This window comes from Parus major, chromosome 7, assembly GCF_001522545.3.
Source record: "Parus major isolate Abel chromosome 7, Parus_major1.1, whole genome shotgun sequence".
Taxonomy (NCBI): domain Eukaryota; kingdom Metazoa; phylum Chordata; class Aves; order Passeriformes; family Paridae; genus Parus; species Parus major.
The window spans coordinates 27,947,250-27,975,006 of record NC_031776.1 but is presented as its reverse complement, the minus strand read 5'-3'; the positions used below and the strand labels follow the sequence as shown (position 1 = coordinate 27,975,006).

The 27,757-nt window shown below is 40.7% G+C and overlaps 1 protein-coding gene across 14 annotated transcripts in view; it reads right to left on the bottom strand.

The window, feature by feature from the left end:
* Positions 1 to 27,757, bottom strand: part of KALRN (kalirin RhoGEF kinase) — a 470,986-nt gene that overhangs the window by 154,211 nt on the left and 289,018 nt on the right. For 13 of the 14 annotated variants that reach the window (XM_019007406.2, XM_019007405.2, XM_019007391.2 and 10 more), the window contains 5 exons: positions 24,669 to 24,843; positions 14,706 to 14,901; positions 8,903 to 9,069; positions 2,901 to 3,020; positions 27 to 245 (listed from right to left, as the gene is read on the bottom strand). In XM_019007406.2, the coding sequence (XP_018862951.1) occupies positions 27 to 245; positions 2,901 to 3,020; positions 8,903 to 9,069; positions 14,706 to 14,901; positions 24,669 to 24,843 (877 nt within the window). The remainder of the gene's footprint in view (positions 1 to 26; positions 246 to 2,900; positions 3,021 to 8,902; positions 9,070 to 14,705; positions 14,902 to 24,668; positions 24,844 to 27,757) is intronic. The other variant, XM_033516121.1, reaches the window with a different exon arrangement.

Here is a 27,757-nt window from a genome sequence, read left to right as displayed (position 1 = left end):
CCCAGAAATGACAGTGTCCAGCTCACCTGCTCAGAGGTTTTATAAAAGGCCACGGAGGCATTGACAAGTTTGAGCCTGTCCTCCATCTTCAGCATCAGCTGCTGCCAGTGCAGAGCCACCTTCTCAGCACATTCTCTGATGGCATCGGCATCGTAATGTCCAGCCTGCAGCAACACTTCGGCCTTCTGCTGGACCTGCAGGGCACTCTGGTGTGTCTTCTGTAAGGAAGTGGCATGAAAGAGGGACTGTGTATGAGGGGAGGAAAGAGAGGTTGTACAGATGTGCCAGATGTATGATAGAAAGGTGAAGCGAGGCGTGAGCATGGGGATGCGAGAGAGTGAAACATTTTCAGAGTTACCTTCGGTTAACAGTCACTTTCTGCAAAGCATTTTAGTTTCAGTTATTGACACACATTTGCAACATGTTAATAAAGCTTGGAACATGTAAGCACTGCTAAGATGGGTTGGCTCCACTGGTCAGCTCCTGCCCCTTGGGCAGTAACACGGGGTGGGGTTCCCAGGGGTCTGTTCTGAGAGCCTGGTGCAGGCAGCTCTTGTGCTGAGCTCTCACCCAGCCTCAGTGCTGACTGCACCCCACACAACCTGCAGCCCAAAAGCAAACTCTAAACAGCTGGCAAACTACAGGCCTGATCATCCTAATTTGGCTCTCACCAGGCAGTTTACCTGGCATCAGCAGCTTTACTAGTGCAGTTGTTCAAAACATCAATCCCAGAAAACATGAAGATGTCTTACTAAAGGGCATGAACTTTATCACAAGTAGCAGCCCCTACAAGATCCATTTCTCAAAGTCAGCTCATGCACACTGGAGATTAGACTTGTGCTCTTACCTTTAAGGTCAGAGCTGGGGAGAGTCAAACCATTGCCTCCACCATTCCCCAGTTTGCTCAGTAGCCACTTTACAGGCAGGACTGAGTTATCTGGCCCATTCCTCAGCCTATACCAGCTCCTCTCAGTTCCCAAGTGGTGGTTATGTCTTCCTCTGTGGGCTGCTAAAATAGCCCCCATACCTTCACAGCCTCCTGAATAACTGTGTTCAGACATGGTTAAGTCCAGTATTTGATTTTAATCTTCTGAACAGAAGCCCTAAAATCTCTGAGACTCGTCTGTGCTATGTCCCATTTATAACTGCTGCTGACAAATTCTCATGTGATAGTTGTATGATCTAAGCCATGAACCTGGAAAAAAGCTTGAAATCATCTAGTAATACACTGATGAATAATGTAATGTAGAGAAAGCTACTAGGAAACAAAAAGGATTAATACTTGGCAGAAACTTAGAAAGATGCTAAAGAACAACTGGTAAAATTTAATATCCAGTTGCTTTACTGATGTCAGAATTGTAATACTTGTTTGAAATAGACTTTGAAGGATTTAAACTGAAAATCAATTCCACATCTAGAATGCTTTTAGAGAAGATTCTGCTTTGTGTGTTTTGCTGATCTCTTTCCCATATTGAGCTTTAAATACTTTAAATATTTAATCTAGTGTTTTTTTCTTTCAGAAACTTATTTTCCCCTTACTGTGGTGTAACCCTCTTCTCCCTCTGCAATTTGCATTTACCACCAAATGCAAGCACTTCCCCAATGTCAGAAACTGGGATAACTCAGGAGTGGGTGTCTTCCTCCCCACTGCTGTCTGGGGGTAGCTGCCAAGATGTGGTCAGCACAGCTTGGTACCAACCAGCTCTACAGAATTGATAAAAAACTTCTTCCTTTTCCTTTAGGAGCTGCAACAGCTGTTCCTTCCTTACTCTGAGCAGAGCTGGATCAAAATAAGTCATCAGCAGAGATTTAAACTCTATACTTATTAGCATCACAGTAATGTATATTGACTGACTTCAAGTTTACCAGGAGACATCCCTTCCTCTTCCCCCCACCCTCAGTCAGGCCTCTCTTCAAATCTCCATACTTGCAGAATTTAAAGGTTGGTTTAGTTTTCAAGTATATGAATATATTTCAGCTGTTCTTTTCTCTGTAAAAAGTAACAATTAATATTATCTGGGAAGCAGACACACCTTTTAAGCCAGAACAGGAAAAACCAATGCTAGAAAGGAACCTTCTCTAGCAACTGATGTGAGCACACCCTGTGAGTATAGGGTTTGCTCATAATAACAGAGATTCATGAAGCACTGAGCTTAATTAGGAATCTTTTAGTGCCCGGCTCAGGGCAGACCTTAGCCCTTCACTACCCTCTCAATCAAAGGAAAGCTGGTCAGAGCAGGGGCTCTTCCTCCCAGCCCTGTGAGTGAGGCAAATGGGTTGGCTCACAATCAGTTTCCCATGGCCAGGTTAAAGATGTGTTGTTACTCCAGAGCAAGAAGGGGGAAAAGCAGTTTAGGAGTCAATTATTAAAATTTTCCCCTCTTGCCTCTTTGTCAAAGTTATTTGAGGATGAGGGTTGGAATGAGTTTCTTTTCTGGTGTTCATGAAAAGAAAGCTGAATGAAAGATACTGGATCATGCTCTCACGCATTTAGCGCGAGAGCGTTATCCAGTAAAAAAATATTCACAAATGAATGCTGTGGAATGACCTGAAAAATGTGGATGTGGAAAGACACTGACTTGACAAACTTTTCCCATTGCAGATCACTTTATGAATTTTAATCTTATTCATTTTTTATCAAAGAAATTATCAGGAGATGCCTGAGTGTCATTTCCATGAATGGAGAAGCTGATATCCGGCAGCCAGAAGAATTAGCTGCAGGCAATAAATAATTTGTTCCACTGTTAGCCTCTGGCTACATTATGAGTTTAGTGATAAGTTGATTTTCTAAAGCCTCTATTCCTCCCCTTCCTTCAGTAAAGCAATGATTGATGCCCATGAGAACTTTTTGTCTGCTGTACACCTGGGAAGGAGAAACAAAGTTAACTTGTTGGTGTTACCTCTATTGCCAGCTGGAACTGCTCGTGCTCTCGCTGGAGCTGCTCAGCCTCCGAGAGGGAGCTGGCATTGACAAGGCTCGCATTGAGCATCGACTCCCCATTCCTGATCCAGCCAAGCACCTGCAAACAAAGGATGTGCTTATTGAAGGGTTGCTTCAGTACCAGGGTCGATGCAGTCACCTATCAGAAAATGCTTCAGCCTGGCTGAACAACGAGTGCGGTCTTCGGCTGAATTAATGAGCAGAAAGAAATCTTAGCATAAGGTCTTAATGACACACAGTTTTAGGAGGAAAATCTTATTGAAAAAGTTATTGCTTGAAGAATTAAACTCACTTTACAAGTATATTTGGATAGCAAAGAGTACTCATTTTCAAGGTTTGGTCACAAAAATGAATGGGCCCCTATGCAAATACCCCAGGGCAAAACTACAAAGCATAATGAGGGAGAATTGAATTGAAACATATTTTTAAATTTCTGACTGGAATCATAGATGTTGCAACTCCTTTCTGCTTCACTTGCCTGTGTGTCTTTCACAACAGTCTGAGCTTAGGGGGGAGGAGAGAGAGGACACAGTTGAATTCATTTGGCATGGAGTTTAGATGCAGTTGGAGTTTCCACCTGCACACAGAGCTAGGAAAAAATGTCATATCTTGCATTTTGTATTTAATCAAGAGGCTTTCCTTCAGACGTGTTAAAATAATCTGCAGACATGCAATCTATGCTGTAATGACTGCAGAATCTCATCCTAAATGTACATAATTAATCCATCAAGTTTGTACTCACTCATTTAAGCAGCAAAATTTTCTGCTATTTTAAGACATGTGTTTAGGAAATTAGCACCCAGAACAGACATGCAAGTTCTTCCCTGTGCTGTCTCAAAGCCTTTTTTCTACCTGTGGAGGTATCAAGTTAGTCCAGTAAAGCCACAAAGTTGATGAGTCCTGTTCAGAGATGCACAGGAAATCCTGACTGCTAAATCACTGCCCTAAATTTAGCTCATGATTTCCAAAATTGACTGTGCTGCAATAGTCTACAAAGCAATTTCCCTTTTGTACTATCATTTTCTACAAGTGATCCATTAAATTGCCTGGAGGAAACAGTGATTTTTTGTTGCTTTGTTTTTCATCCCTGCATCATGTACCACCCTACTTAGTACCATCCAGTTCCCTGCAGGCTAAAAAATTAGTTTTCCCTAGGAGAAAAAAGGGAGATATCTATACATGTAGCTGACCCTAATTTGTAGAAAATTACATTCTGCTCAGTACAATAGTGTGGAAGATTTAATTTCATTTGTTTCTCTTTCATCAGCAGGTATAATTGTTCCTGTGGGAAATAAATCACATGTTTAAAGGAAAAGCAGTTGAGTTATCATGGAAATTGTATTGTCTGGCATTTTCTATAATCCATCAGACTTGAACCCTGCATTATTACCAACTACATGGTACCAAACTCTGAAGTTAACCAAAGAATCACTATACCTGGGAAAGGCTTGAATTGAAGACATCATGAGGCAAGACATGCTTCCATGTTTTACATACTGCAATACACCCTGTCTTGGACCATTTGGAATGTAGAAAATACTGAGTGTTTAAGTTAAAAATACAGCACTTTTTTCCTCTGTGGAACAGCTTTCATTTCAGTTGATTTTTTCAAAAACTGCCACAGACAGTTTGACACAGATTTCACACAAATATCTGAGCCTCCAAATAGTGAAACATCAGAAAAAAAAATATATGGAAACTCAGTCTTAAAACAAAGTAACTTGATTAGGAAGAGAGACCACACAATCAGTCTGCCATGTTTTCTCTTGTGTTAACACGTATTCATCCCGCTGTACAAGTGTCTTGCAGACTCAAATTATCCAGGGGAAAGCAGTTTAGGTGGACTGATGGATTTCATGTGCCAGAAGTGCTGCCAGCACCGTTCCTGACCAAGGCTGCTGCCACCCCTGAGTAGCTGCCCCCTCTCCTTCCCCAGAGTGTGGGGTCAGACACACATTCTGGGGTTCCTACATTCCCTTTTTCAGGCCCAAGGAACAGTCAAGCACTAGCAAATTTTACTTGGAAGCATTTACACAGTGACCCCTTTCTACTTCCAGAAGTCTGGCACATAAATGTTAGAGCCTCATCTGGGATTTGCATCAGCTATTTTCATAGTAATGTTTCTCTCTTACTTGTTTTGTTTACATACAGTAAGGAAAAAAAATTCAGTTGCACAACCAAAGCTTCTTAAGCCTAAGTTCAAAACCCTTGCAGAGACATTCCTCATGTCTCTGGTTTAGAAAAGGGAACAGACATTTACACATCTGTATCTGGTTTACAAGACGTGCTCACAAATTGACTCCTACTCATATAAGTGCTTAATATCCTTTCATTAAAATATGTAGAAAAGCTCCTAGAAAAGCTCCTACAGCACCAAGGCACTTCTATGATAATTTCCTGTATTAATAGGTTCACCATTTTTCAGCAATGTGCAGGCAGGCCAACCCAAAAAGATAGCTTTAAACAGACATTTCCTACAAATTACAGGTTTTATTAGCTTTGTAGAAGCAGTGCTTAAATAATTCTGGAGTTAAATAAATCTTCAAAGACTTTCTTATACATCCTAACAATTTTTTATAACAGAGAAGCAGAAACACTTTTATAGGATCTTATATAAAATCCACTTGTCACTGGAGAACAGTTTTACTGCAAGGCATGGGTTGTTTAACAGAGCAACCACCACAACTCTGAAACAACTCCCACCTTTGACTCCAATCTGCTTTAGAGAGGCTACGCTCCTGTACAGGGATTCTCTGTAATTAAATAAGAGTACCAAATTCTTCTAAAACTCCTAATTTCTTCCCTGGAACTCCGCCACCTTCACTGAGCACAGAGTCAGACTCTACAGGAAAAATAAAGCTTGAGGCACCCCATGTTCAGCCATCCTTAAGAAATGAGAGCTCTGTACCATGCAGAGCTTTTGCCTACTGCTCAGTTTAGTCAGAATGCCTTCCTTCATGTTTCTAAGAAAGACTTAAGGCCTTGCTATGGATACCTGTCCAGTCAGATAAAAAAAGATTTTTAAGTTTAAAAGACCAAACAATCTAAGGCTTTTTTTTTTTTACACCTCCAGACCCTTCACAGCTTCCTTCAGAAGCTTTTACTAGCACAGACACAGCCATCAAGGACAGCTTCTGGTAATTTTAACCATGTTAAAACTGCATTGCTTTTCCAGGAGCTTTTTGACATTAGATTAGGAAAAAAAACCCAGATATATTCAGTGTCTCTCAAATGACTAGTTCCCATCATCCCTTGGGCATATGTATTTTGAATCAAACCTAATGCTTCAAACAGCAAAAATAGATGGATAACAGGCACATCAAAAGGATTAAATATACTTCAAAACAACCTGGAAAGCAAGTATAGTGGGACACCTTGAGGATATCTTGGAGCAAATTAGGTCAAGTTCAACACTTATTAAAAAAAATAGCCCAAACCATACAAAGATAAATTAAGGGGATAGGGAAGCCAAACAGCTGCAGGCACAGCATTAGAGCTTGTTTTTTTTAAACTGATTTCCACAAATCTATTCTGCTATTACCTTCATGTAAGCAGTACAAGTTCTATAGTGTCTGTCAGAAATAAGTAGGATCTAAATCAGGGAAAATCAGGCTTGGGCAGAATTTTTCTAAATAACAAAGACCTTGTGAATTACTGATCTTTACTATTTCTGCTCTAAAGCATTTCACAGAACATCTCATTTGGAATTGTTCCACTTTAATGGCCTCAAACTTCAATTCATTGTCTTGGCATTCAAACCTTGGTGCATATGATATAAAACAGAAATCTCTGGTAAATGAAACTTAAATAGATAGAGACAGTTAAAAGACTTTTTATTTCCATGAGCCATTATATCAAAATGCAAACACATGTACATGTAGCAGCTTTGACCAATTTTACTCTGTCAGCAGAACTTAACACAGCTATAGGAGGTGTCTTGAAACAACCACATCTCAACTCATTCACAAGAGAAAGAGCAAGTTGGTAATGAGCTCATCCATCCTCTCAGATGCACTAAACTGAAAGTGAAGGAAAGCTGGACTAGACTGGAGATGAACTACAAGCCAAAATCAATACATTTCCCAATTTCACTAAATGGTTGGGAATATGACTCATCTACAGTTAACCAAATAGATAGGACCCAGAAATATTTTAACTTGACTCTTTCTAAGGAAGAGCTGTGGTAATTTGTAGGTTAACAAGCAAAGGGGTGCTCAGCATTCAGCTGAGCAAATACAATATTTTTTCACTACTGGTGTGCTGAGAGGTCACATAGTAACAAAGGCTCTGATGGTCCCAAGCTCTGTTAAGGAAATACTAATTCAAGGCAGCTGTTCTCTCACAGTAAGTATTAGCTCAGCCCTATAACCACTTCCTTTGGATAGATTTCAGTTGTAAAATAGGTAAGGACCAGCAGATATTTGATAATAAGGTAAATAACATCTGCTACCTGCAGATAGTGCTGCACTGCCACTGAATGGCTGCAGGAGCAGCCACCGGGCTGACTGCGCTTCAACTCAGGCAAGTGGGCAACCTGCTTCTTTAGCCTTTCTGCTACACATGTAACGCCTCTCTGCTTTCTGTCATAAGTTAAAATGGCTCTGCTTCATCAGAAACCTATCACATACACTCCAAGCTTAGCTAAGCTGTGTATAAGAAACTTCAGGAACCTATAGAAAAGGAAGTATATGCTTCATAATCATGTTAAGATGGTGATTATAAGTATCATAGTGTGTTTCTGGGTTTTGCTTGGTTTGTTTTCTTCTTCTTTCAGAAAAAACTAAGCAGTCTACAGAGCCCCAGAACTTCATGAGGAGCTGATCTTCAATAACCACAAATGCAAAATGACCACATTTTACAAATAATAATTAGGAGAGTTCTATGCTACTTTTAGGTAGAGTTGCACAATATTCACATCAAAGCAGACTTTGAAAGAAAACATATGCACTGCTGTTAATGCTGCCACTTTTCTGAGTGTGAAGGATTTTTTTTGCCAACAATGATAAAGCAATTCAGTTATTCTGTCTTCAAAAGTGAATATTTGTGATCATATGTACTGAGCATTCAGAGAGTGTGTGTATGTGTACAAGTAAACAAATGAGCAGTATCTTTCATGAACACCTTGCAGTATTTGGACGCTCCTCCCAACACCACCCCCCAACACACCTATTTGTATAGGTAAAACAGAAAACTGAGTATTTCAGATGTCTAGAGTAACATTCTTGGTTTTCCTGAGGTAATCAAGATAATTCAATTAAAAGACAGACATACAGTACAGTGTGAAGCCATCTATGGGCTAGGAAGCAGGAAGTGTAATGTTATCCTGTGCAGCAAAGGAAAACAAAGACACATGAGGCATCCAACTTAAATATTAGGGAAAACCAAGGGAGGCAGAACATTACTGCCTATGCTAGGATGAAATTTAAAAGAAAGGCAGTGCAATAATAATAAGGTGCCTAAACAAGGTTTGGGATCTAGAGACCATCGACAGAATTTTTTAAATCACCAGAAGGTGTTAAAGTTTCCTGCAAGACAACAGATGCATAGCAATAAATGAAAACATGAAACTACCATAATGTCATACTTAGGCCTCACAGCTCAGTTTCCTTTCCTTTGGGCCTGTTCTCCACCTCAGTTTAAGTCTGGGTCACAAATCAAATAATTATATTCCCAGAACACTTGGAGTTTGAGGCCATTTCTCCATTTGAGAAGCTTCGTGGTCAGTTCTGCACAGCATTCCCAGAACTACTCATGAGGCCAAAACCATGCACACTTGGGAGAGCAGAACCCCTTCTTATTTGCAAAGGGCCATTCTGTAACCCGCCAGCACATCAAGTACTGTTAAAGAAAGGGGGATTTAGACAGCCCACCTAAAGGTTTTTCCCTTGGCAGACACTGTGTGAATGCATGTAATAGCTGAAAACCCCCTCAAGCCTCTCATGTGTGGTTAAAAACTCTCACCTGCTTGACCTCAGCCTGGAGGTGCCGGAGCTGTAGGCACTGCTCTAACCTCTTGTGAGTTTGGTCAGCATTAAGCTCCAGCTCATGCTGTTTCTCATGAAGGAATTCCAGCAGTTCTTGAACCTGTGTTGCAAGATCAATGTCTTTTTCACAGATCAGCTCAATGCCTGTAACATGCAGAGAGAGAGAGATCATGGCACTTACTTGAAATTTCAATTTTGTGTAACTGTAAATTTCAAATATTTTTGTCACCTAACACATTGATTTGCATCTATCCTAGTAGTTCTTTCTCACTTAACTTTCTCACATGTAATATTTGGCTTTCCCAGCTCCCTAATCTTCATCACTACATTTTTCTGCAAAGTGGTGTTTCTCTGATGGTCATTGCTCATCTGACTCATCAGCATCTGGCCACTCGGACTGACTTAAGCACAGTCTTGCTCAAAAACTTGCATGAACATCAAATTTTAAAAAAGACAGAAAAATCCTCCCTTTCTTAGGGTAATTAATAAACTTATACTTTAGAAATGCATGTGGGAAAGAAAACCTGGAAGAGAAAAGAGATAAGGAAAAAAATAGAAAAGTAGGTTTACAGGAAGTAAACCTAGACACCAGATCTACAGTAATGTTCCAAGTGCAGGGAACTCCATAGAGAAAACTTTTTTCTATCTGGGTGCTTGTAGAAGTTCATTAACAATGAATTAGTTAAAATCGGACTTTAGGTCATTCAGAATTATTCCACAGACTGACTTTTGTCCAATCCTCACCCAGCAGACAGAAAGGGTCTCTTAGTACCACATTCCCCTCCCCTGCATCCTACATGAACTTGATGACCCCTCAAAGGCCCAGTCTGATTTCATGGCCCTGACTTGATCAGGAGATTGAAACAGAGACTTCCTGAGGCCCTTACCATCTCCTGATGTTTTTGTGACTCTGTGAGCCTTGTGTGTAGTGGTCACATGAAATGCAGTGCCCAGCTTCACACCTTCCTTCTGGGTGACACCGATGTGATTGTCACCCTTGGTCCACTACCAGTGCAACTGGAAGGTTTGGCCTCGAGGAAATGTGATGTCATCCCATGCCACTGCAGTCCCTGGGATTGCAAGCTAAGAAAGAACAAACTCTCCCCTTATTAAGGTCTACTGGAATTTTGCCATTGGGCTCGAAGCAGGGAGGATAAGGAGCCTAACATAAAAATAATGCAATTGCAGTAATGCCGAGAAAACATTGCGCTTTCCTCCTAAGCCATTTGATTTCATCGAATCATACAGCATTAAAAAAGAAATGTGTTAATTAGAAGCTGCTGAAAAAAAAAGTCTTGGACACTGTTTTTGAAAACAATTTAGAAAGCTGTCTTTACCTCCCTCTTTATCCTCCTCAAAGACTCATGACTTTGATTCAGCGGTATCTACACAGGACAGCACACAAAATAAATACAACCTTATTACTAACCTTATCCCTTTTTCTTGGTTTCCAGTTTTATCCAAAAAAGCACATGGGAATGCAAATGATTGGCTTATTCCCTTTCCCAGCCAAAACAAAACAGTTTCTTCATTACCAAATAAAGTGGAATGGCCCCTGGCTTCCCATTTAAAACTGGAAATTTAATATATGTTTCTATTCTTGGGAGTGAAGTTCTTTTCAATTGCCAGACACCAGGCATTGTTGCTGCAATTAGCCTGCATATGGTTCTGTATCCTGAGGACATGATGGCTTTTTGTATGCTTGACTTCCCCACACCTATTGGATAATAAATGCACAGCTTTCCCTCCCGCACACTCAGCTGGTGCAGTTCTGATCGCGCTAACTCATCAGCAGCAACCAGGGAACTGCCTGGGATGCCATCCAAGGGCACTGTGTGCTCCCCATGATGAATGATCTGCCCTTTCCTGCTTGTCATATGTCACACAGATTTATTCTGTGGGGCCAGCACATGCGGCGGGAGCGCTTTTTCTTCTCAAGCATTGGTTGGCAAAATAGAAAGCCTTGTTTCCCGAATAATTTCATACATATTATCTTTACATTGTGTTTTGACAGCTAGAAAAGCACAGCTGACTTTCTGATAAAATGAACTTGGTTGCCATTTTCTTCTACTGCCTCAAACAGTGCAGCAGATGTCAAGTGAATGATATGGAATTGAAAATGTTTTTAAAAATCCTACAGGAGAGAGTACTGAGCCACACTAACTGGCATCCTGCAAAACATACATTAGTGACGCCTGAACTGCTTGCAGTGTGAGATACAACTCAGTCTGAGGAAGGGCTATTGCTTTTAACTGTATAAAACTGTTCTGAAACTGCTTTAAAGATGCTTTAAGCTGAAATACTAAGAGCTTGTGATAGCAAAGTTTATATTCTCTTTTTTTTTTTTTGCAGTATAAACTACAGTTATAATTAACTACAAAGGACATCACAAAGCAAATGAAATAGATTTCTGCTTCCCTTTTAAGCAATGCAACACTTGGAAAAGAGGTGAACAATGTTAGCTTGATGACCAGGAAGCAAAAGGCCTTTGAATTTTACATGGATCAGGCAGGGACTGAATAAATGTTCACAGCTTCAGCTCTACAATGTATTTCAGGTTTGACTTAGAAGCAATTTGTGTAAGATATGAAAAGGAGCTCTGTAAACCATAAGAGACCCCCAACTGGGGGCTCATTATGACAATGATATTGACAATGCAAGTGGACTTCATGAATCAAATAAATTTGCACAATCAATTAACCAGCTGTTAGAGTGTATCTGCTTTTAATGCCTAGAATCAGACTAACTAAGGTGCATATGCTAATAAATTACCTGAGCATGTCATCAGCACAGTTTGGGCCCAAGCGCTGAATCACTCCTGAATAATTATCCTAAACTTTTCAGTGGGAAATGGATTTCTCAGAAATGTCCAAGTTGTCACTTTTGGAAGCACCAGGATCCTTCAACATATTGAGTTAGGCATCCAAACAAATCAATAACTATTTCTGAGAGCATATACCCACATATTTAGCTTTGCTATCAGCAGTAGAGTTAAAATCAAACAGGAAAAATAGCAGACAGGTTCCTTGAAATAAAAAGGGTTGGCTCATTAAAACTCCAGTCTTGTTGAGAATATTACTATAATATTCTCTACATACAAATATGTTTCCTGATTGACACAAATTTTAGCAACAATCTGCAAGTACTGCAAAATTTCATGAAATGCAACCTGACTTCCAAACTTACCCATTTCCTAACAAAACCAAACATTTCTTTTAAAAATATTTATTCTGATGGAGAAAACAGTCTAATCCAGGCTCACTCGCACATGCTGGAGTGTTGGAAGGAATCACAGGAACATAACCCTGAGCTGGATGGAACTTTGGAAATACTGGGCTTGCAGAGATGACTGATTGTATGGGTGCCCTCAATATCCCCAGAGTCTGACCTGCTGCATCACAGAACCACTGCATTTATTGTACCAACATAAGAATGTTCACAGAGATTTCCAGACACAGCCAAATAAGGGTCAGACATTTTGCATCAGACATGCAAAAATCATGGCTGAATGTCTAAAACATTCTTTTCCTACCTCCTCAAGGCTTCCAAGTGAAAAAGACATTATAAATGGCAGCACCTGAATGTAATTTTATCTGACAGACTTGCTAGCTTAAAGACCTCCAAGACAAACGACAGAGTGATCAAAATCAAGTCAGCTTCCTGTGTGGCATGTTGAAAAGAATAAAGCTCAAAGACAGTTATAGGGAAGAGAAGAAACTTGGTCAATTAAAGGTGGCTGGTTAGGTAGAATGGCTCTGGAAAATCACATTTTTTCTGGCTTTATCTTCTGTGGCTACAGCTGAGTTTTGATTGTAGCGGTGGCGACAGTGTACAATAGGAAGCAGCAACAGCAGCAGATTTCCCAGAACCCCTGCAAGTGTTCAGCTCTGGCAGTTAAGAACAATCATCCCCTACCCAATGCACTGGGTGGCTATGATAATGGATTCAGGAAGAGGAAGTAAAATTAAATCATTTTTTATGAAGTATAATTGTTCTTTATTGAAATAAGAATTAGTAGGCTCCCAAGTACTATCTTTCTCCCTTATTTTTCCATTCTCCCAGCACTTGGCATTCCATGCACAGCAGACATGGCCATTACCTTTCATTAACTCCAGCTACTCTACATCCCCATGGGACTTCTGCTTCCCTGCTTTTGGGAGCAGTGGATTTTTATCAGGCAGGCATCATAGAAAGTGATCTTAGAGAATCTTACGAAAACATTTTACAAGTCAATTCATTGAGTTGCAAACCTTTTGTCAGAAATCCAAAAGAAGTTGTTTCTAACTTCTTGAAGAACACAGAATTTATTTAATTTTTTATTTTCTAAAAAACAGTCACTGAGGCTCCTGACTGTGATCTGTTCTGGATCATATTCTTTACCTCCCATGGGTTCCTTCAGGATGAAAAAACCAAACAGACAAAAGAGCACAATCATCTTAACCAGTGTCTTAGGATGAGTTTTCTAACTCAGAAAGTCAGGAGGCTGAAGTGCAGGGCCAGGCAAAGTGTGGGCAGATCTCAGAGAGGCTCACACACATGGCTCACAGAATGCACCAAGTTATCTAGTTCACAACATCCTCTTGAAGCAGTCCTCAAGCCTCTGTTGAGTGCAGCCTGCCAAATCAGGCTGGATACTGCCAGATTGTTTTGAAGGTAGATGCCTAGAGGTAAAATGTTTGCCAAAGAATAATACCATAAAATCCTTTTTGTTTTAAATGAGGGAAAGGACAGAAACTGCTCTTGCTTTGCACTCATTCCAAACATTTTAGAAGATTAGAGCACTACACAAGTAACATTCACTTCTGGGCTTTATGCAGTGATTAATATGAATTATGATATTCTTTTTACAGATACAAAATTCAAGAATACAAAAATTTTGCCTCTTAGGATGTATTAGAAATTCTCTTAGGCTGAGAAACAGTAAAATGAGACAGACTCCCTATCAAAATGAATCAAGACTTTCACTTAAGAGCACATCTCAAAGGGCTTTTTTACACCCAAGTTGTTATCTTTAAGTGCACTCTGAAAAGAAGAATTCCCTTTTTACACAAAACAATTCCAAGTAGAACTGGCTGGAAACAAGAGTTCCATTTCATGACTCGTTTCAAAACTCTCATATTTGGATTCTTTCCTAGAGGACTCTTGTATACCTAGATTTTTTTCTTCCCTTATTGTCTCTCTCCTTCCCTTGGGCTGTCTGCACCCTGAAATGGAGAACAGGGAAAAGGTACTCGAGTCTGCAGAGAATGAAGCCAGCCCATCTGGTCAGTCTGACTGTCACTAAAGTCTATTTGCAGTAAGATTAACAAGCTTAGGAGTCTAGAATGATTAGACTTCATCCAAACCTGAGGTCTGACTGCCCAGCACAAGGATCTGTAGCTCATGACTCTGCAGTGTTTGTTTCTGAGCTAGAGCAAGGACAAGGAGCTTGTCTTGCCCTCCCCTCTCCATCCAATTTGGAGTCAATCACAGACTCCATACTGTAGCTGTGAAACTTCCTGCATCAAACTTGAAAGTCAGCTTCATTTCCTCAGTGAGTTTCAGTCTCAAAGAAACAGCAGGTTTTTACATAAAATCCTGAATCAAAATTCTCAAAACTTTGTGGAACAGTCCTGTGCAGAGACAGGTATTGCCTATATTTATGTTAAAAGCTGATTTGATATGTATTGTGGTATTTCTGCTTGCTATACGTTTTGGGGATTTGGGCTTTCTCTTGCTTTGTTTTGCTGGTTTTGGGATTTTTTTTCCCCAAGTAAAAGAGATCAAATTGCTCTTCTCACCTGAAGCCTGGACCTCCATGATGTATTGGTGCAAGTCTTGCCCTTGCTGGATGACTTCAAAGGTCATGTTGTTCATGGCCAGTTTCCGCTCAGTGTGACGCTGCAATCGCTGCTCAGCCAGAGTGAGATCCTCAGTATTGAAATCATTCATCTGCCTCAGCAGATCTTCATTCCAAGCATCCAACTCTGCTGTAACCTTCATGGGCAGAGACAGACACTCAGGATCAATGAAATACCTTATTCTCAAACAATACTTCAGAAAATACTTTGCATTTTGACTATGATCCAGAAACCTTCAAACTCCAGATCCTACCCATTTAATGGTGACACATTTTTCTTAGGCGAGAATCCATGAAAGGATTATCAGTCCAACAAAAACTGTCATCTTCCTTTTTCATTACATATCCCAAATGGCACTGGAAGAGAATACCTGCTCTATTCTCATGAATGGTAGAACAAATATTTCTGAATATATTCAAATTAAATGAAAAAATAATGCTTCCAGAATTACAAAACACCCTGCAACCACACAATCCCAAAATGGTCTGAATGTTTCTAAAAGCATTTTGCAACACATTATACGTTACATATCACAAATGTAATGCACAACACAGAAACATCACACTCAAGGTTTAGGTGAATCATCTACAGATTAGCAAAATCATTACAGATTACCTGACTGTAACCAAAGAGCTGCCAGTAACTCCTGGGAACGTGCAAAATCTCCTTTGCTTTCTCTGCTTCCTTATTGTGACACACAGACTGATGCTTTTAGGTCCATTTATGGTGTCTTCTGCATTTTACATCTTTCTCCACAGCAGCCAGCTAGTACCAAAGTCCTCCAGTTTTGCCTGTGCAACTAAAGCAAGATCTAATCTCCACCTAAGCAGCCCAGTCTCACCTCAACCTTGCTTCTGCTGCTGCAGGCAAAAAAGAGGGAATGTGCTAGTGACAATGAATGAGGGAGGGGAAGCAAGGGAAATGGGAATTAAGTCGTACAATGCAGAATACAAGTCTTAGAAGGATTGAAAATGATTAAATAAATGCCTTAATTCTGATTAATAGGTCAATTCCTCATAGCTAGATTCAAGAGAGCTAAAAGTAGGTATCTACATTCCCACTTGTGCACATTATGATGCTCTGAGAAGTTCTCTGCTTTTCACTGAAAGCGTTCTTCAGGGCCTGTGTGCAGGGAGATGTTTCATTTCCTAAGGAACCAAGATCCAAAATTTTCCATTCAGCTTTCCTTTCCAGAAAACATACATTATATGCAACACACACTTAGGAATAGGACCCAAATGGACCAGCCTTTCTCACATTAGAATGGACAGGAGCACAGTTTTGTACAAGAAGGAAAAAGTGCATGCTTTAGGCTCTTTTTTGAGAAAAGCAGAAAAGCAGACTTACTCAGTGAAGAACCTGGGACTCAGCTGCAGAGTAAAAGACAGAGTGTGGATATCCTGAGGGGTTTCTATTTTTCTTCAGCTTGTTCCTTTGCCCATTCCACTCAATTACCTTTAAATAATAGCTATTTCTACACTGTCTTTGTCCCCATTCCTGATTCCAGCAGCCTCTGATTCATTCACATAGCACAGCAGGAGTCCCTGGACTGTGGACACTTATTGAAAGATTAAACAGTTATGGCAAAATGTCCAAAGTTGATGGTGGAGAAGAGTTTTACTAGATACATTTACATTTAGGGACAGATGCTCAGCTAACAGTAATAATAACTGAGGTGATCTTGACCTCATTTCAAACTACAAACAACAGAATTAATTCAGAGCAAGTGCAGGTTCCTATAGTCATGACAGTAACACAAAGTTCAGTGTAAAGTCCTTTCTGCTCTTTCTAATGGAAAAGCACATGACAGTAGTGAATCAGAAAAACTTTCTCTTGGTAACTTTTCCACTTGGCTGCAGAAGGGACACTGACCACTATTGCTTTTATTGTTAAATCTACAATAATTTCCATTCCAGCACTGGGAAGTGGTTCTTCCTGATCATACTGGTTTCTGTCCCTCGGGTGTGAGTGTCCAAGACGGGTGTGCAGCAGAGAGGCATCTGTAAACACTCAGGAGAAGGATGGCTCCCAGGCAACCTGTGCAGCTCGTGTTTGTGGCTGCAACCAGCTTCCACCAGGCTCCATACACAGAAGGAGCTGCACCCAAACATTGACCTGTCCCTTGTGGACAGTGGAGCTAAAAGGGACATCCCACACTCCCCAGATCCAATCAGTGCTCCAGCTAAGGAGGAAAGGATGGTTCAGGCAGTGAGGATGCAAGCTGATAAACAATGAGGGATGCAAGGCCAGCCCATGGTACTCCATGTCACGTTGTCAGGGCCAGGAGCAGAGGCTAAGCCTGCACCTGAGCAGCTCTGGACAGTCAGACACATCCTGCAGTAAAGTAACAAAGCTGAGTGAGTGCCAGCTCTGCCAGGCCAAGAGCACAGCCACCAGTGGAGGGAAGAAGGAAGGAGGGAAGTAGCCTTTGAGTGAGGGCTGATGAAGGACTGACAGTGATGCCATGTGCTGGGTCAGAAGAAGAGAGGAAGGAATCAGGCACAGCAAGAGGTGGAACAACACCAAATTTCTCAGGCTCAGTGGGTACAGAAAGGCTGGGTACATGCTCTTAGTCACAAACAGATGGCTAGCAAGGGATCTAAAGCACACTAAGGCAAGAAGCAAAAGCAGGGCTGTGATAACAACCCAGGTTTCCTGAATCCCAATCTGGTGCTCTGTTCCAGAGACCATGCTGCTTTGCATATCTCATTAAGACATTTCCTTTTCTGTCTGTATAGACAATGCCTCAAAATCTCAGCATTTTCTGTACTTCCAACAGGACCATTTGGAAATGGTGCCAGAATCTGAATATACTGGTTTGATTTGAGTATATGGAAAAATATTAATTTTTCTTGAGGAAGAAGATGTAATTAGGCAGCTCTTCACCTTGTTCTAATTAGCACAAGGTCAGTGGCCAAGAAACAGCTCCCTATTACTAAAGGAAGGCAAAACGACCCAGAAGTACCGATGAGAGAAAGCCATGACAAAGCTGTTGATTCCAATGAGCCTAGGAAGCACATTTTGTCATTCTTCACCTGAAACAGATGCTCCTGCTGCCATGATAATGGGAGAAGAAGCTACACTGGCAGTGAACCCACTTGAGTATGAAGTGAGAGCTCTGAAATATCCTTATCAGAGAAATGGAGGAAGCATGTGAGCAAATTTTGGGTCTGTGTGAGCTCCATGAGCCTATCACAGAGCAATTATGGATACACAGACTGTGGCAGCCAGCTCTTTTTTCCATGCAGACACAATGAGGACAGCCTAGACCATGTAATCTATGGGCAGGAATCCTTCTAAAGCAGCAACTTAATATACCCAAATTCCCACTGCTGCAATACTGCTGCATTTGTTGTCTCCTGGATGTGTCATGTTGCAACATCAGTGGGAAACATGACCAAATGGAGAGGGACAGGCTCTTCAGCCCTGGAAAATAACGAGAGGTACAGAGAAGAGGTACACAGGAGAAAAGCAGCAGCAGTAATAATGATAACAGGAGCAGTCCAGGCACCTCATGCCTACACTGCAGCTTGCTTGTGAATTAGGCCAAAGATTCTGCCAGAGCTGCAGCAGCTGCTGTGCCGGCAATTGTACATCTCCAATAATTTCTTATCTAAATCCATAAGTATATATTTTTATGCTGCTACTGATGAGATTTTCTACAAAATGGTGCTTTTGAGGCTCGAATGCTGCTTGTTTGGCCTTAATTCAGTGTTCAACATCTCTAGTCATGTTGTTTCATGGAAACCAGAAAATTTTGTTTGCCAGTTGAAGGAGGTGGAGAAGGGAAGTGAGGAATCAAGTGAAAGAAGATAAATGCTATATGGAGAATGAATCACATAGGAGCTGATATAATGAAGTATGAGCTGAGGAAGGGCATATGAGGAGGAAGGAAGAAAGTTCTATCCTGGGAGCACAAGCTATCAACACAAAGAGAGTGGGCTTGAGAGGGATCTGAAAAAGAGTAAAGATGCCCAGGAAGAATAAGCAAATGTAGGAGGCAGGTTGGAACAAAAATGATGGTGCAAGTAGGAAGAGAAGCAAAGGTGAGAAGAGTGGGTAGAGCATGAGGGTGAGCCAGGACAGGAAGAACAGTCACAGAGCAGATCTGTACTGAAAAGACAAGATCTGCCTCATTTCAAGAGAAAAAAATGTGACAGGCATACAGCTGAGATTAACCATGAGGATAGATGAGATGGGAGCAAAGATTTGATCCAGGAAGGAATAAATAAAAACCAATTCCAACTACTGGATGTAGAATGAATGCCTGTGAGTACAGAAAGAGAGGAATTATAACAGAGTTAGTGAGACCAGATCTTTAAGGCACTCACCAGAGAATGGGCACCAGGGCATTCAGAGTAGGCTGAAGGAACAGAGGACTGGATGCAACAGTGTAAGTGGGTCTAGGAGCAGACTAAGACAGGAAAGGGTAAATGGAGCTGTCACTTCTACAAATCATATAAGCAGAAAGTTTGCTGTTCCTCTTTCTCAGGCCTTGGTTTTGGCTGATGCTGTGCATAATGACAACACTGTCACCCCATTTTTTGACAACAGACAGAGATGCCGCAGTGGCTTAGTGGGGACCTGAGCCACTGAAGTGTGAAAGGACTGTCACAGTGATGATTCTGCTCCGGTGCTTTTGATTCCTTTGAATCCCAAAAATATCTGGAGCAACAATGAAATTCAGCTCCAAAACACAGGGTGCCCAGAACAGCTTAGAGCATTCCTTTCCTTAAAATGAATTGACATGAAGTTGGAAAACTTAGTATAGATGGAAAAGAGAAACAAAAGCTCACTAAGCATGAAACATTACAGGATCCCAGCTTATGCAGAGAAAATACTGAAATTTCTTTCAAATCTATCTCAAAATCTCTGTAACAATTATTTCTAATAAAAAAGTTCACACTTGACTGTCAGGTTTTAGTCAGTGAGGGGCCTACAAAACATCTTGTACCTTTAGCAGGCATCTAATGCTCTTGAAAGGTTCTGCTAGTGTTATAAACCTGTAATGGGACACTCAAATGAGTTGTAAATAACAGTGAAATGAGCTGCTGTGAAAGCTGGCTCCTGTTTCCTCCTAAATTCATGCTCAGGGATTGTTGTGAACAGCCAGAAGAAGCAGCAAGAGAAATCAAGGCTGAAAAATTTAATTAGCAGGTGAAATGGAGCCAAAGAAATTGAATGGAGGGAAAATTAGACATCCAGCAGGTGAAGATTTTAATGATCATGGGGTTTTTTGAAATATAACAAACAGCTTACAAGATACAATTTATACTGTGCAGTGGGAACCCCCTTAATCCCTCCCAGGACTGTCTTGGTGTAGGAATCACATCACTCTAAGACTACAGGTTCTGTCTAGCATTTCACATTGTAGGAAACAAATACATGCAAGGGAAGGAGCTGGACACTTCTGGGAAAGGGAGAAGGAGGTTTTCTTGAGGTAACCAACAAATGTTGCTGGATATGTATTAGCTGAGATAATTTGTATTCTCAGTTGTAGCGTTCTATAGAGGCCTACAGGTGAATTTGATAATCTCTCTACAAATGCTTAAAGAGAAATATATGCAGAAAGACTCTGCATGAAGTCATTTTTTAGGAGATGCAACTCAGTACATTTTACCATTTGGTTCTTATACATTTACTCATCATTTTGCTGTACATTTGCATTCACTCAAATAATGTTAATAAGCCTTTAAATTACTATTTCTGAAATAAAGGACAAAGTATACTTGACAGATCTTCCTGAAGCTGTAACTCTGGAGCAAGGCTGTGCTTTGTATGTATAATACACTCAGCGTGGTGCCAGCACTGCTGCTGATGTCTGCCAGCCCTCACCCCACCAGCCTTGCTCCCAATTCCCCCACAGCTGATCAGCTCCCACATTCACATTCCATGAAATCTCTGAGTCACCTGGCTGCCTGCACAACTCCATGGAAGTCTGTGCCATATGGAAAGACCAACCATATAATCCCAACGACCCTGTCTTGTTTTGAAACGTGCTGTGGTTTGGTAAAGGAATAAAACCTATCAGGCATCAGAGTTAGACACATTTCCTAAATAAAGGATGGGCTGTCATTGTGGGGTTAAAACTTAGGGCAGAACAGTCTCCTGCAGGGCCAGCCAGGGTCTCTCATGTTTCTGTTGTCTGTTTTCAGGTGTTGCCCTAGTTGGGATTTATCACTTACCCCAATAACCCAGAGTGTAAAAATCAGTCAATAAAATGAGATTAAGGCAAGAAAGAACATGCAGAACTTGCTATGGGCCTGTGCATTTGTACCAAAATTTGTATCTGCCAAACCTACCACGACTCCAGTACAACACAAAAGCTGCCTGTGAGGCTTAAAAGTCCTTTAAAGTCCTAAATGAACACAGCTGGCCTGCCCTGTGGCTTCTCTTAAAGTATTTTTCCTGAAGACAAAATGCAACAATAGTTGACAGATTTCACTGAAGTACAAGATCAATAATGCCTAAATAGATGGAAATAAGTGTTGATTGTACAGGAATCATTAATCCTAAAGTTTGTCTGGATTCCAAACCTCTGTCAAGATGCAAAGATTATAGAAAAGCTCAAAAACCAGGAGGGCTAAAAAACAGATGGGTGCAGTGTAAGTTTAGGAAGGAGTGCCAGAGGAATGGGTTATGTGATCAAGGGCACATATTTCAATATTTGGGGAGAACAGTCAAAGCAGGGTAGGTTCCAAAGAACAAAAGACAGACACTTCCTAAACAAAATGGCAAATTAATCATTTGCCAGTTGTGAATTTTAAAAAATCCTAATACTTTGTTTACATTATTAATTAAAAAGGAGAGAGAGAGCAGCAGGGAAAACTAACAGGGTCAAAAATGTTCAGTACCAAAACTGCATGGAAAGAAACAATATGAGATGTAACTGTTTTCTGAGGCTGAGCTCTTAGTGTGCAGCCTTCCCTAAAGCTGGAAAGCTTGGAAGTTGGAAGCAGATGGGCTCCCACAGCTGCATCCTCCACTAGAGAGATGCAAATCTTCCTCTCACCAGAGCTGCCAGGGAAGGGTCCTCATGTCAAGGGATTCCCTGGAGCACAAGAACCAACAGACCCGAGAACACACACCTGAAGGGGGAAAATGGGAAACTCAGTGCTTGACAAGGCAGAAGCAGCAAAGAGGAGAAAGATATTCAAGTTTAGGAGCAGAGAACCCACGTTTTGCAGGCAGTTTGTGTGAGTGTAGGAAGGATTAACACAGCTGCAGCAGGTAGAGCTCTTTCACTAAGGATGTGCTCAATATGGAACTGCTCCTTGGACAGATGGAAGGGGGCTTATCTAGACTAGAAAAGGAGAAATTCATTTGACAGTCAATCATACTGGTACACAATATTTCACAATTCTTAATCTATGCAGGATCTAGGCTATTATGGAAAATTAAAACCTAAATACATTTCCAGTCATAGCTCAAGCTACTTTTCTTTAGTAGGAAAAAAAAATACTTAATTTCCCGTTTTAAATATCATTATCCTTTTCCCTCAATACCTTGGAATAATCAACCATCAGAAATATACATGCTTTTAAATGATGGTGATGAAAAAAATATTTTTGTTTCTCAACAATGGCATGAGCTAATTCTGTTAATTCTTGTAACTGTTTCCTACTGACTTGGAATCTTCATTATACAGCTGAGGCAACTGACTGCAATCTACATTCTAAGCACCATTACTGTGTCAATTTTAGCCAATTCAGACATTGTTTGAAATGCATAGCATACATGTGTTATTTAAGATTTTATTTCAAACTGCCTTTGTTTTATTATCCATCAAACTGCCTTTCTTGTTTGAGCACTAACTGTACTTAGAGATTTAAGATACTGACCTGGATATGTTTTTTACTGTGCTTTCAGTAGAAATTGTCATAATTTTTCTAAAATAAAAATTATTTTTCTGAGAGAGGGAGCTTTCTAAATAAAATGATCTGCCCATCTGACACGATGAAATATGCTCTCAGAATTCCCTGTAATATTAATCTTGCAGAGGGAATTCAGATGTTCATATGATAAAAAATAGCAAATCTACAGTGACAACTAAGTGGTGATTTTCTTTAAAACCCTTCCTAGCTAATCTGATTTCAGAAGACTCTGAAGCACATTTCCAGTTTTAAATATCTTAATGTTTCACAGCCACTCCATTCTGTGACTATACAGAAGTAGGATCCATGCAGAAACAAATCAAAGGTATCCACAAAGTATTTCCATACTGGTATCCCATGTGAGGGGAATAATGTAAATTACACCCTCTCCTGATGCAGCAGTTGCCCCATTAGTAAAGGAATGCCTGGTAGTGACACTCTTTGATTGAAAGACTATTTAAAAAGGAAAAGAATTTGAGAACAGTGATTTGTTTTAATTTTTCAAAAAATATTTTTCCTTAAATCAGCACAATTATAGGTTCAGACCTTGAATCTGCAGTGAAACAGGCTGAGACCTTAATGAATAACTTACATGGGTTTACCACATACTATCTACAAACACATTTGGGTGTTGCAGAAACACATATTGGTTGTCTCCTTTTTTTTTTTTGTTTCATTTTTGAAAACACAGGTGCTATTTACAAGTATGTTTAAGCACAGCATTCACACCCATTTACATCTTTAGAATAAAACTCTCAATTATTCAACATCTGCCACACCAACATGTATAAAGTCTCTTCTATTTAAATATAGGAGATAACATACTTTGCTGAAAGAGCAGTATCTGACATGAAATAGACACATTTATGTATTTATACACAAATACACAAAGAATGCTGTCTCTCAATAGCAAGGAAGATGCACATTACTGCTAAGTAAATGAAACTATTCTAATTTACATAATTAACAAGCACTGTAGGACAGACTGCAGTGAAATACCTCACTGTGCAGTCACAGCAGAAAAGCTCAGATACTCCTCACTGATTTCCTATGTCTGGCACTCCGCTATAGAACAGGACACCTTTTAGGAAACTGGACACCTGCTTTCTGCCTTTTATTCCACTATAATTCATCATGCCATGTCTTAAACACAAATTTAACACAGAATTCTGAACCTCCCATTAGTTACCAGTACCCACCTTGAGGCTACCTACAGATTTACAAACAATACCTCCAGGAATGTATCGTCCTCAAACACTGACAGGTGCTCCCTGAACTGAACAGGCACCGGGGGGACACAGCAGGAGGAACACACCCCACAGAAGACACAAGCACTGTCACCAGTCTCATAGACTTTGTGTACAAGTTAATATACATTTTGTTCTTTTTTCATCTCTATCAGAACTACAGAAAGTAATTACTGAGATTGGCTGGAATCTCTTCAAAACTTCTCAGTCCAAGAATACCCCAATATTTTGATGAATTTTCCATCCAGTGCTTTTGATTCCAAAACAGAACTGAAAGACCTTTTTTTTGCATGAGAACATAAAGACGTCCCTTTAATTTTCCCCTCTGGGTTTTTTTTTCCTATTAAAATAAATCCACTACAGTGTCTAAAAAGCCCACCTTTTAAATATCCTTTTCTTTTATGCATAACATGTTTTTTCACTCTGTGGTTTAAAGACAAGTGTATATCTCTTTGTATCTGAAGAGGCAAACCTCACTAATAAGCGACTTATGTCACCAGAGAGTTATCACAGCAATCTCATAAAGCTTCTCTGCAGGGCAGGCAGATTCCCAGCACAGTCAGGTAAGCACCATGCACCAATTTCAGTGCATTCTGGCACTTTATCCTCAAGTGTGCTTTAGGTCCAACAGTCTGAATGAAAGCACAGTTGTAACTTTCTGTCTCCTGCTCGCTGGACAGCTGAGCAGAATCAAACCGCTCAAGATGTACCCTCACAGGTATGTTCACAGATCCTCACCCCACAGCTTCCCCCTGCCCTCAGGTCATGCAGCCAGCTCTTACCTCAATGGTGTACTGCTCAAAAATCCGGAGCTGAAGGAAAATGTCTAGCTTAATCTTCCTCTCATGGAAGAGCTCTTCCATCTGTACCTGGGCCTCGTCGAGCTGCTGAAGGACGGATTCGATGTGGCTGATGGAGCTGTTGTGGGGAGTCTTGTTGTTGGAAACGGCAGAGTCCCTGGAGCAAGGCAGAGAGCAGGCTTAGAGCTTTGAGGCAGGCAAAAGAGCAAGAACTACACATCTGTGATTCTGTGTGCTGCTGAGGAGCAAACCCAAGCACCGAGGGCTGAGGGAAGGTGTGTGCAACACTCGTCTACTCGGGCCGAGAAATCCTGCGGCTCCTGAGCTCGGCACAAAGTTTGAGCGGGGGGATCTTCCTTTCTTGTGTGGTGACACTGTGACCTTACAGCTTGGGAGGGGCAGGGGAGGAGGTGGCACATCCATCTCAATGGCTCTCTTGAGGAGACTGGCTGGGAATCACCTTTAATGCTACAAGGTCACCCGCTCCTGCCCATACTTACATCAAACTGAGATGCTATTCAGCCACCTGCACCTTTACAAGTTAATTTCCTGCATTTGCCTTATTCCTTACAGACTAATTGAATCAGAATGAGGAGTATTTTAGACCAATGGCTAGGCATGCCTTGGTATCCTCTGGATAATGTAGTACAGCGATGGATACAGAACACAGTGCAAAAAACCCCAACACACCTTTCAAAAACTCCAAGAGAGATCCTGACTTGTCTTTTCACTGGGGGAAGTGAAAGGTGATGTGACAGGTCAGATACTGCTCCATTTTCCATTTACAGGCAGCAGAAGGGAGCAAACCCTTTAACTGGTGGGCCAGGACTAAGGGGGAATTTGCTGTACTTGAAAGCTTAGTACGGGCACAGGAAAGTCCTGACAGTTCCTTTTCTATTTGTGCTCTCACATATAGAAATAGGCTCATCTACAGCCTGCTCTGTCATCAACAATTTATTTTTTTTCCAGTGACTGTTTTATGAACAAATACCATTTGCAGATGTAAAGATCTGAAATTCATCCTCAAACATTTCACACAAGGTCCCTCTACTTTCAGAAGGGCCAGAAAGGAAACTCTGAAGCCAAAATTTAATCCTGGCTTTGGCACATCAGCTAAAATAAGATTTAGATGTAAGTACTACCGATTTCCCTTGCTTATATGGGAATATTACACCAGTATGTCTCTCTCCAGGTGTTATGGTTTTTTTCCCCACTTTGTCTGTTTTCACGTTCTTGGTGATCACAGGGTCTCTGCCTCCACATTAGAGCTGCACAGAGGAAGGAGGAATGAAAATAACTAGAGATTTTGAAACTACAGCTTAATCTGAGGCTGCATCCAATCAAGCTCTGTTTCCTTCAGTCAGCACCTGTCTTCTATAAAAGGACATGAAATAAGTCTTCACTTAGATGCAGGATTATTACTATTCATATATTATCTAAATTACTCAATGAATTATTCAAGCCCGGTGTTGAATAATCTCTCACGGGATCTAGAGACATACTTAGTTTTAGAAATTCCTTTTCATTAAACATTTCACTTTTCAAATCAAGCCACAGTTGCACTTCAGTGACTGATGCAATACAAAAGTTTAAGAGTAGTAATCTGGTGGGGTTTTTTCATGTCTCCTTGGATAAGGCATTGACAACTCCTAACTAGACTGGTTTGAGAAAGAGTTCCCTACAGAAAAACACATTTCTGACATTGCATGCTTCTGCCACAATATTTCTTGTTCTGTCTGGTGAAGAGAAACTCTGGGAAAGAATAAGACCCTTACTAATCTTTGAAAGGCTATGGATTAGAGTTTTAAAATTCAAGGAAATTATTGGCAAAAAAACCCCAAAAGAAACTTTGGGGAACATAAAATTGGACTCAGTATATTGCTGCTGACTTTGTTTAAAATGAACACTGTGCTCCTCAAACCACTTTCAATGCTTTCACTGGGGGAAAGCTCAGTGAGAAACACACATTATCTAAAGTTTATATGATGAACTAATGAAAAAAGGCAAGATACCTAACTCTTCACTGGCTATTTTTTTTTTTCAGTCACAAACCTTCCTGCTTTTCACATCTCACTGGAGCAAGTCATTGTTTTTCCTTTCACAGATGACCAGAAATATTGCCCCCAGCAGCACCCCTGGAACTGCAGTTCAAAAGGTTTGCTTTGCATTGACTGCTGAGAACAACGATCACCTCAGTAAAGCACTGATAAGGAAGAGTGAAAAGTGTTTCCAATGTAAACCATGATATGCACAGACTTTCTAGGCAGGCCTGCTTTATTCCTGATAGGTATGGCCTCCTGATGTAGTCACTGAGGCCCTGAAGACCTCGTGTGAAGTGCAGTCCCAGGTATGGTATTTAGTTCAGGCAGCTGAGCTTTTCATCACCTATCTGGAGGAAAGAGAATGCTATTGCACAAATGAACCTCTCTAAACCAAAATCTTTTCTCTCAAAGATAAGAACAAGAAACATAAAATTTTCCAAAGCTCCAGTAATTTTATTGCTTTTATAAGAGTAGCACATTTCATTCTTTTCACTGCTGTAGCATTTGCAATCTTCATCTATTCTTTGTGGCAGGTACAAGGGGATCCACACTGAAATGCAATCCTGTGTTAAGGAAAGACTGCACATTATAGTTTTTCTTTTTTTCCTTTATCTGTGTGTTCTTTACCACTGCCAGCAGCCACAAAAGCTGGTAAGAGTGGGCACACACAGAGGCAGCTTCATCAGTTTTTCTTCCACACTGCTCTGCTTTGAAAGAGTCCAGGATCACATTACGAGCTTTGCAGTTAGTCAGCGCACTCAAATCCAACACTTGAGCCAGCTCATCTTAGAGGTTTGGCAGCTGTTCTCTCTGGGTTTGGTAAACTTCATCAAATCCAGGGGATCCCTTTGCACAAATACATTCACCTTTCTCTACCTTGCTCACTGCCCAGAGCACAAACTAGACCCCAAACCCAACTTTTCTTTGTTAAACATGGCCACCACAAAACCTGCCATGGTGTTTTGTAAACACTGGAGCATGACACCAATTAAAAAAAAAGTCTCAAAGCTGAGGCCACTATTACTTTTC